General features: G+C 34.1%; 2 protein-coding genes across 3 annotated transcripts; both read right to left on the bottom strand.

The window, feature by feature from the left end:
• Window positions 1–129: 129 nt before the first annotated feature.
• On the bottom strand, window positions 130–2,676 carry Oda (Ornithine decarboxylase antizyme). The gene is given in 5 exon segments (XM_083044829.1): window positions 130–1,685; window positions 1,863–2,014; window positions 2,111–2,360; window positions 2,477–2,578; window positions 2,580–2,676. Coding segments are annotated over 4 exon segments (564 nt in total). The 5' UTR covers window position 2,676; the 3' UTR covers window positions 130–1,685; window positions 1,863–1,898.
• Window positions 2,677–8,274: 5,598 nt separating this feature from the next.
• Mlc-c (Myosin light chain cytoplasmic) lies at window positions 8,275–10,580 on the bottom strand. Of its 2 annotated transcripts, XM_083044830.1 has the most exons (5): window positions 10,254–10,580; window positions 10,147–10,174; window positions 9,732–9,812; window positions 9,173–9,478; window positions 8,275–9,074 (listed from the first exon to the last, which is right to left on the bottom strand). In XM_083044830.1, exons 1-5 carry the CDS (start codon window positions 10,254–10,256, stop codon window positions 8,968–8,970), a joined length of 525 nt encoding a protein of 174 aa, XP_082900956.1. In that variant the 5' UTR covers window positions 10,257–10,580; the 3' UTR covers window positions 8,275–8,967. The 2 variants fall into 2 exon arrangements, with proteins under 2 accessions (XP_082900956.1, XP_082900957.1); XM_083044831.1 differs by lacking the exon at window positions 9,732–9,812 and having other exon boundaries at window positions 10,254–10,570.
• Window positions 10,581–10,616: the final 36 nt, after the last annotated feature.

Consider the following 10,616-nt stretch of genomic DNA (forward strand, 5'->3'; position numbering starts at 1 on the left):
ATTTTAATTATACATTTTGCACATAAAAATCGCATTAAATAAAAGCACTTGCATATAGTACAAAAGCCAATGCTTAATTTAAAAAAACCAGTTCAAGTAAATATCTTTGATAAAAAAGAAGTAACAATATAGAGTTTTATTAAATGTTTATTTAGCAATTACGTCTTCATGTATGAATAAGAAACGTAGCATACATATTTATTTTTCATGTGTATGTATGTGTATATGTGTGGTCAGAGATACGAATATATAATACTAACTGACGGGATAAAACGCGTACGGATTTATCAATTTAAAAACTTGAGGCAAAATTTTCGATAATTATTTGCGTGAAGTTAACATACAATAGTCCGTCATTCTGTACTTATCTTTACCTATATTCCTAATAAGCTATTAACACTTTTTTTTATTCTTTTTGTAATATTTTTCATTTTTTTTTGTATTTTTATATTTTTCATGTTGTCCATTATCAAGTCAACACTAAAGAACGCATTTATTAGCAAAATCTCTTCAACGTTAACTGATTGGGGATTACCAGATATACTATTACTTATACTTAAAAATCTATACAGTAAACAAAAGTTAATAAGATAAGACTCTCTTATATTATAACGATGAATATGATTTATAGTAATCCTGTATCTCTCCCAATTTTAAGTAAATTGAGAAAAAAAATTAAGCAAAATATTTTGTTTTATATAAAAACAGTATAACATACTGTTTCTACTTAAAAATCTCAAATTTGCAATGTGCTGTGCTATCCATTATAGCACGCACTGCCTATAAATTGGAGAGTACTGAACTTATTTGAACATATTTTATAAAAAGCATTCAAAAATTTTAGATTCTCCTGAAAAGTCAATTCAGTGGACAAAATTTTTGTTTACTTCATACTTTAACAGTTTTTTACTTAACAGAAACTTTAAACTATCGGAACTGCAAAGAAAGAATAATTACATCTTAGTCACACATCTGTTATAAAGAATGTCAATTAATTAATTATAAAGAATATCAGTATCAACTAATTTTTATGCACCTTAGAAAAAATTAACTCATCGAATGAATTTCATCAGCGCACTCAAACAACGCAGGTATTAAATCTAGATTATACATGATCAATAATACTTACAAATAAGGAAATGTACCTATATTAACGAAGAATATTGCGGTGATACCCAATCTGCCACAATTAACATTGAGATATATCGATAATAAATTTTCTCTAAAATTTAACAGTTTGTCATCGCATTCAGTTGTTAATATGCGACTCCAAATTCCGTCAAATTTCGTCACGTGGGAAGCTTTGTCAGCAGCTTATACGCTCTTACAATAATTATTAACATTGTGTTCAAGAGAATGAATCGATATACCCATCGAAAGCCTTTTATGTACGCATTCTACGTATTCCCGACTATGTTTTTTTTCTCTATCAAGCCTCTTAAATTTAACGCCAAGGTGTTATCTATGTGATCACCTAATGTAAATTCTTTTTTCACCTCAAATATTTATAATGTTCAATTTTCTTGTCGAAACTTATAATTCTAAATTTTAATTAAAAATGCAAATTATATATATATATATATATAGCAAAACTTAAAAATATTTATATAAGATAAACATAAATCATTTTTCATAATTTTCCAATTGTCTCCTTTTCAGAATTTCAGAACTATGTGTGGCGGTACCTGTAATATAAAATATAACCAAATCTAAATAATTATACCTGAAATCATATAATAAATGTATAAAAAAGAAAGAAATGATTAATAAATAAAAGGCGGTTAAATAATGAAATAATTTAAAGAAAGTTGCAGAGAGAGATTTCAACTTTTCAATATCTCTTCTCTTGACTCAATACCTACGCGTTAAATTTGAGAGAGGCCAAACTGCTTTGCCGATTACTCGATGGCATAGAGCATGTAGAGATTGCCAGCATCACTGCCTGGCGGTACCAAAACATGAGTTGGTGGCAGGACCGTGAAGCCCAAGAACATGAAGGTACGAACCAGCATTGCTAGACCATAACAACAGAACGATTTAGACGGTGAATCTTTTTCGTCGACGCAAAAATCTTCGACATTCGTGCCGAAGAACGGCAAGCGACAAGTACCTCGATCTGATCTATCTTTGCGAAGGCAGACAATGATATTGGTACAACGCAGTGTTTCTTCGGCGTATTCTAGGAGCGAGAGAAAGCCCTCCTTTGATCCTTCGGGCAGAAGGCAGCTCGGTACGCGAATGTATAGACAACGGCGCCACGCTACTGTCTCCCATTCGACGGATGTACTCTCGGTCAAGTGGAGAGTGAACGTTAGACGCAATGGTTCGTTACTTCTTACAGCTTTCAATAATTCATCCTCCTGTGGGTCGTGACAAAAAGAAATTAGAACTTTGTTTCGCATTCATTATCATAAATAAGTTATTTCTGGTTTCTAAAAATGGTTTCTACTCTATCCTCTCCTTAAAATATACGTACTTGCACAATGTGGGAGCTCACAGAGAGCTGACTCTGCTTGATCCCCACGCCGCGGCTCTCTGTGTTGACTGTAGATACAGACAATGCGGCATGGGGCACATCAGGACCACCACAGAGGCCCCACGCCCAGCGTTATACAATAATGTTGTTGCAGTCTAGAACCTTCTTCTAGGCTCTCGTCCATGCATTTACTAGACATTTCACTGAAACATTTTCAATAATTAGGAACGTGAGTTGCAAGTTTTTCATTAATTATAAGTTGAAAAAGAGTTTAATATAATTAACATGCAGAATGTATATAAGGATGTAGATATGATTGAAGATTACTAAACAAAAGAGGAAAAATAATAATAAATTAATACGTAAATGTGTTAATTTTTTTCAGCAAATGTATAAATGTCTGATTGGATCACGAGATAAAAAATAAGTTATTCTTTAAAGAGATAAGTTATTAAAGAGGATGACGTTATTTGGGACATAAACAGTAGATATGATCTACTGCCAAGAATCTTGAAATTTTTGATAAATGAGTACTTGTGTAAATTTAGGATACGTTTATCTCTCCTCCAGACCGATACAATTGATTTATTGCGAGAGTTAAACAAATCGCGCGGCACTTTGTTTTGTTTTAGATTTTTCTATATTAACAATTTGACCATCAAAATGCACGATTGCAAAAATAATAAAAATCATCAACGCCACTAAATGATATGGATAATATGCCGTTTCCTAATTACATTGCTAATATGTCCTTGAGATTATCTCTAGAACACAAAATAAAAAAACATGGGATGTCTACCTTGGCATATTGAGCGGAAATTTCTGCTCAAAATGATGTAATAAAATCGACAGGTTCACTAAGATGATGCACGACGATGATGACGCGATCGATCGCGCGCGATCAGATCGTTTTCGGGAGAAAAAAAAATTAGAGCAACATTCACACGCGATTAAAGGGAAAATGAGCGACTGCCGCGATTGAGCCGACGTATGCGATTTATAAGGTGTGTACAAACGCAGATGGACCACTTTACCGGACCCGTTATTGTCGGTCGCGTATCGGCGTCATTAAAACGGGCATCTCGCCAAACAAATAACGCGTATATTTTGCACTTCGCAACCGAGAGAAGCTGCTTACATCTTTTACACTTCTGGCGGAATACTTCGCGACACGAATGCTAAATGTAACGGTGTTTCGCCTATTGACATTGGGAAATGTCGGGGCTTACGTAAGTAAGCTGCAACGATAGCGTGCACTTGTAACATTTTGTAAACAAGCGCAGTTTAATTGTGTCGTGCAACAATTTATAAATAATTCTCGACTAAAAACTACTCTCGCTTGCCGCGCATTATTCATTATAGAGATAACGCGAATAGTCATTGCACAATTTTAGGACCACAATTAATGAGATTATCTTGTAGTCATTAATATTATCGTCTCATAGTTTAGTTTAGATAATGATTTATTATAGATAATGAGTATTCTTTGAACACACTAATGTTATAAAAATTTCTGATAACAAGAGTTATACGATAAAGAGAGTTATGCGATAAATAATCACGTCTCGTGTTTTGAATATTGTGATTAATTCATTAGAGATTATCTCGGTGGATTTGATAGAGAGATAAGAGAGACGAAGTATCAATATATTTTTAAATATTTTCCTTCATACCATCTTATTCAAAATACTGATTGCAATCAGTATCACGCAAGATTACAATTCTATAGACTGATTGTGAGATTATGAAAAATCGATGATTGATGATAATTTTATTGACAGTATATCAGTTGTATGAATTTTATTAATTATTTATTTTACTAATATATAAAAAGATTTCAATTTTCATACACTTCTACTGTACAATTGGCTATAAAAAGATGAATAAACGATGAAACATGTGTTAGACATTTTATTTGATATTCTGACATGAGCTCTGATCTAAAATGATGATTTTATGTTGTTTGTTTGACTTATTGTAATTAGTATCAAACGCACCAAATGTAAAAAATCTTTAACAAAAGTCCAAGATATGATTAAAAACAATTTCCAAGCTGAAATGTTATCGATACGTAACAATAGGTCATCTATTTAAGTTCAAATGTTTAATATAGCGCAATAATATTCATCATCAGCTGTGATATGTCAGAATGGGATAAAACTCATGACTGCGCGGCATTGTTCAACATTTAATTTAACAAAAAAAAAATATATATATATATATTTATACGCACATATCTTACGTATAAGAAGAAAGTATAAAAGACAAAACTTAACGAGAATAAATCTATTGCCTTTGTTCCGTGACAGTTCGCGCAATGACCTTGCATGTTTTTGCTCCGAGCTCCGTTCGCGTTTTATTAATTGTTCTGAAAGCTTCTCGGAGTCGATTGGCAAATTTGATTAGAGAGAGGCGTTCTCAAGCTTGTAATATATCAATTGTACTCTTCCATGGGACAAAGTGTTTTTGACGCAATAATATTATTGTTCTCGATCAGCCGTTTGACGTAGCGATTCGTCTTAAAGTGGATACATCAAACGAACCATAGAAACGACGTTTGCATTTGTTTTATTTTTTATCGATTAAAAGAAAAATCTTACTATAAAAAAAAGAAGAAACAAACACTGATATGAATATTTCAAAGTATATATTTGCATTACTCGTTGCTTGTTCGGTCGGACAAGTGTATTTCCCGTTACACGAACAAAAGATTGCTCCACTTATTATTCATAACTATTAGCCACAATAAGGTGACTCGTTAAATATAATTCATACAATTGGTAGAAATTACGTAAGAAACATTTACGCAGTAAAAAGAAGCTGTTTTTGAAAAGACGTTTTTAGAATTATCAATAATGTAATATTTTCCTTATCGCGTAGAATTGCGAATGATACCCCAAAAATAAAAATCACGATACTTCGAATGTAATACTCGAGTGTGAATTTGTATTGAAATGTAGATTGTTTTCTTATAAAATGTATTGAATTTATTTATTAAGAAAATTATTGAAGTTTTCTGAAAACCATGAGCTTTATGTAATGTGCATAATAGTGGCGAAATAATATAATTTATTCACAACAAAGTAACTGAAGTGTGAGACAGAACTTCATCCTATTGTCCGCGTATCACCGAGATATGACGAGCGCAATTTCGTATCAAGGATCACGTATGCGTTATCGTATATGCCTTTGATTGTAAGAAAAAAAAATTGGACGAAACGACGACTCGTGCGCATTTCTCTCTTTATTCGTTTCAATCGTTACAATCGTACGTCGGATTTAGAACAATTGATAATAATTTCGATCGCAGCGTTGAAAAATAAATAATGTTTTGCTCGCGGTGCCGAAAGATGTAACCATAAGATAAAGCGGCATTGCTGTATATCGATTGACCGAGACACGAGGCAGCCTGATGTGTAAAAAAGAAAGTACAAAGCCAATGTCGCTGTTCTAATAGCCTACCGTTCGTGTTTCACACGAATGAGCACGATCGTGTATTACTAGAGTGAGCCATTTTATAAAATCATATACATTAGTTTCATTATTAACAGAATGATATAGAGCTAGATAATTTCACATAGAACGACTTGACACAGAATGAAAATAATAAAACATTTTTTTTCTTATGAAATTTTCAGTGAAAATTAGTGAGTGTAATCGTATATAACTGATAAATATAAAACATAGTTGAATTAGAAAATCATTATAAAAATTAAACTAAAAAATTAAATAAAATTACAAATATACAAAGTACAAATATATATGTATATTAAGTGTGTAATTTTTTTATTTTATCGACACTACGATTTTTTACAAAAAAAAAAGCGTGCACTGATTACATAACAGTACCTAACCATTAACTCTTTATTTTTCTTAGATTTTAATATCAGATAGATTTCAATGTAGAAATGCATAACTTTGTAGTGAGTTTTATATCAAATATCGGAGATAAAGACAAATATTAAACGAGAAACGTCCTTAAATGAAAAAAGATTCTACACTGATTACGCATATATATTATATATAATTAACCGTTTTTAAGTTAGATTTAATCGAGAATTTTGTTAGAGAGATTACGCATTCGAGGTATAGAAAGTTGCATAGTTGTGGAATAAGAAATCGTATACTCATAAATACTTTCATAAAGTCTAGATAAGTATATCCAGAAAAAAAACATCATTTCTAAATATATACTTTTTATGATAACTTGAAGAGTCATTAGAGAGGCGCCTGATAATTGACGTTTAACACGTGTATCAATAAAAAATATACTTGTACTTTGATCTTGCTAATTATCATTATTTTTCATCAGATAACATGATATTGCTTATCAAGTCCTACTAGAAGATAACGTTATCGGTTTTTTATATATATATATATATATATATATATATATATATATATACAACTATGCGAATAATTGTAAATTACAACGCACAAATATTTAGATTCGATACGAGCTTATTCCGAAAGCTTTATTGAAATATGAAGAAACGTCAAAAATGTACGATCCTCGTTGACGACACTGACGTGATTGTCTAACGGAACAGCTGATGAAGGTGTATACTGACAATATATATCGCATATACTATATTCTACGTATCATCTTGATCTCTGCGAATGATTCATGAAAGAAGTGCCTCGCTCGTATGTTTGCAATCATTATCACAAGTGGAATCGAATTACAATCTCGAATAATCATGCATCCAGTCGCATTCTTTCCCAAACGATTCGATAACAATAACCATTATATATGCATCTGACGCAGCTGTTTTATATTACAATCACCCAACGAAGGAACGACAATAGTTGCGCGAAATAAGATCCGGCAGTTTACAAACAAATGGAGGGCCCGAACACAAAGATTGTCAATGTAAATGATCGTTTAGAGTTTAGACTGTATCCCATTGCACGTTTTGAGCATTTACGTCAATCAACGTGCTTCGATCTACGTTTCTACGACTGTCAGCAATCGGTTACAAGTCTTTGTGCTCGGGTCCAGAGACAGGGAAGAGAGGAAAGAGAGGGAAGAGAGGGAAGAGAAAGATATAGCGGAAAGAATTTTTAAAAAAATATATGAAAATTACTGATGAGAAAGGACGCGAGATGCAAAATGGCGACTCGCGGAGAAGGCGAGACAAAAATGGCGTAGTTACATGTACTAGTCGCGCTGCTACTCACCAATTACTGGAAATTAAACTCGGCATTATCGGCTTTTTACTACTTTCACTATTACTTAACGACAGACTGGAGTTAATACTCATACTTCTTTCTTCGTAAAATTTTGGCGGCTTTATATGCACTGCTCCACAGGAAAATGTTCGCTGGAATAGCGATCGACGATGTCGGGTACTGATTACGATAGCTCTCGTTACTGGAACGCGCAAGTCAAGAACATTCGTAACAGCGTTTCAAGTGATACTGCTGTGCTGTGCTGGAGCGCAGCATCGGGGTCGACGAGTTCCGTGATTCCGTGTGGCGCGGCACGTCACTTTGCGTCACGTGACACGTTTCGCGAGAGGAATCTTCCGCCAATCAAACGCGCGATACATCTCCGCACGCGTTGACCGCGAATTTTCAAATCGAAAAAATCTCGCGTTCTTCAATTTTATCGAAAAATTTACTTCGAAATATATTCATCTAATAGACAAATTAGCATAGAAAAAATTTATTGTAGAGATCCTAGATGTTTAGATATTATAATATGTATATATCTCAGTAAAACAAAAAGAAAAAAAATTGTTATAAACTATATATATATATCCTATTTTATTTAGAAGACGAACAGACAGTCAATATAGTTTCAGAATATTAGAGCAACTTTTTATTCATTGCAATGTACAATATCTTTTCTTGCGCATTTTTTTTTGGAGACACAAATACGCGCGCTCATGCATAAATAAATAAAGTAAATACTCTCCGCGTTCTTTTTCTAGGATATATAACAGGAAATGTGGAAGATTTCCCTCGAACATGCATTCTAGCCACACAGATGATATATTGAACTCGATAGAGGAAAAGAATAAAGTACATAGGCCCGTGTATCGGCGTAAATCAAAATGCTCGGCCTTCACTCTCTGTGTAAAGACCAGATATCTTCAAATTCTTTCAAATATATCTTAGAAAAATTTGGAATGTCCGAGGAATTCAGATATCTCGCTAAAGATTGCACAACAGACTGATGTCGTACTATCAATATCACTAAATGCTCGTAAATCGGATATACGTCAAGGCACAATGCGCTAGATTGTTCTTTATCTACCATTGTTTAACTAATTTAAACTCTTATATAAAAAAGGTTAACCTCCTTCTTTCTCACAGTATATATAATAAAATAGTGTTTACGTTATGATTCCATCGAGATAAATCATCATATAGGTTCACATACTATGATATGATATTTCAAAAATAAAAATGCTTCAACAGATTCGATGGCAAAATAAAGAAGAATAATGATAATAATACTCTCTTACATGTAATTAAGTAGTTACTTAGCCGCACATCACCTGGCGAACAAAGTCTTCATAATTAATATTACCCTGTGAATCTTCATGACCTGCCAATAATGTTTCTACTTCTTCATCGCTAAGTTTCTCACCTGTAATAATATACAAAATAAACATCTTTTACACACATACATATTATATATATATTTGTTTTTTGTTTTTTTCAAAAAAACTCATTTACAATACATACCAAGTGTCGTCAGAAGATGTCGCAACTCTGCGGAAGATATAAAGCCATTTCCATCCTTATCGAAATGACGCAAGCCCTCGATAAAGTCATCTGCTGTGTCGGATGTACGGGACTTACTGATTGCCTGGTAGATTGGCAAAAATACTTCGAAACTGATACGCTCATCCGGTTTATGTTGATGGGTAAACTTCTTCACATCTGATTCAGTTGGATTTTGGCCCAGAGCGCGTAATGCGTCGCCAATCTGAGACACATGGATCTTTCCATCCCCACGGCTGTCAAACAACTGAAATGCTTCCTGAAATTCTACAATGCAATTCTATGCTTACTTTTTATCGCACAATTTGTATCTTATAACTTATAACATATGTATACACAAACAAAATAATTTTAAAGCATTAAAATTGCTAAAATTGCTTTTTTTTAAGATATAGCAAATAGGATAAAAAAATTTATATAATTTCTTTTGCCACCCTTTAAATCTATTTTAGTGTACGCAATAATTAAATCATTGAATTTAGGAGATTGCGATAGTCTACCAATAAATAGGAGCGTTTACCCTCCATAGATGACATCATTCTGTTAACCAGTTCCTGATAGCTGTAGCCATACATTTTGCACTTTTTGTAAGAGACGAGATCTATTATTTAAAGCAATCACTACTAGAAATTTATTTTGTATAGACCGATCCGTTCCTAATCACGTTTTATATTGGCGAGGCCCACGACTCGCGAGAGTGTAAAACCAGAATAATGGGGAAATCTCGATGAGAGAAGGCGGGATCGCGATTAAGTCGTCGGCAACTCGCTTTCAAATACCGAACCATAAAAGGCAGTTGTCGATGGGCGCGCGCGCACCAGGGTCTAAAAAGGCGATGATACTCTTGACCTGAATTAAAAGCCCGGGGGAAAAAGAGCGCGGCGTGGACCCCTCTCGCTCTGCACTGACTGTTGCACAGTCGCCTTCGGACTTACCGGCCAGCTGATCCTCGGAGTAAGACGCCTGCGAACATGTACACGTAACGCTTCGTTTAGACGCAAGCTTGGCAGACTCGCTTCTATAATTCTCTCATTATACTCACCATCGTTGAGCACTCTTTCGGTGATAAGCAACAGGAACGAGGAATGACAGATACACACGTCACACGCGGATCTACGTGTCAGGCGGTGCCCGGTGAACTCTATAGCTTTGTTACGTAGCGAAGGCACTTGGCTTTCGCCAGTGGTGACGTAGAGCGGAAGTGAGTCACGACGATCTCAAGGGGTGAATGCTTCTCTCTTTTTTTTTTAGATCAAACTCCCAAATATTATGGATTTCGTCAAACCTGCATCTATGCGATCGAGTGACTGTCACGGAGCCTCTGACATCGCTCTTGACAAGCTGACGCTGTCAGTTTTTCCTTCGATTTCGCTTGACAGACGGCAGAATTTTGAGTGAATCGCGC

This window comes from Prenolepis imparis, unplaced genomic scaffold (genome assembly GCF_030444845.1).
Source record: "Prenolepis imparis isolate NDT839.2.m4 unplaced genomic scaffold, iyPreImpa1.0 SCAF_8, whole genome shotgun sequence".
Classification (NCBI taxonomy): domain Eukaryota; kingdom Metazoa; phylum Arthropoda; class Insecta; order Hymenoptera; family Formicidae; genus Prenolepis; species Prenolepis imparis.

Bases quoted from the DNA above. Each gene is read 5' to 3' on its own strand.
- Mlc-c (XM_083044830.1), bottom strand. The intron at 9,479-9,731 runs GTAAACGCTCCT...ATTGCATTGTAG, and splicing joins AATGATGTCATCTATGGAGG to AATTTCAGGAAGCATTTCAG. The intron at 9,075-9,172 runs GTATGTATTGTA...ATATTATTACAG, and splicing joins ACATCTTCTGACGACACTTG to GTGAGAAACTTAGCGATGAA.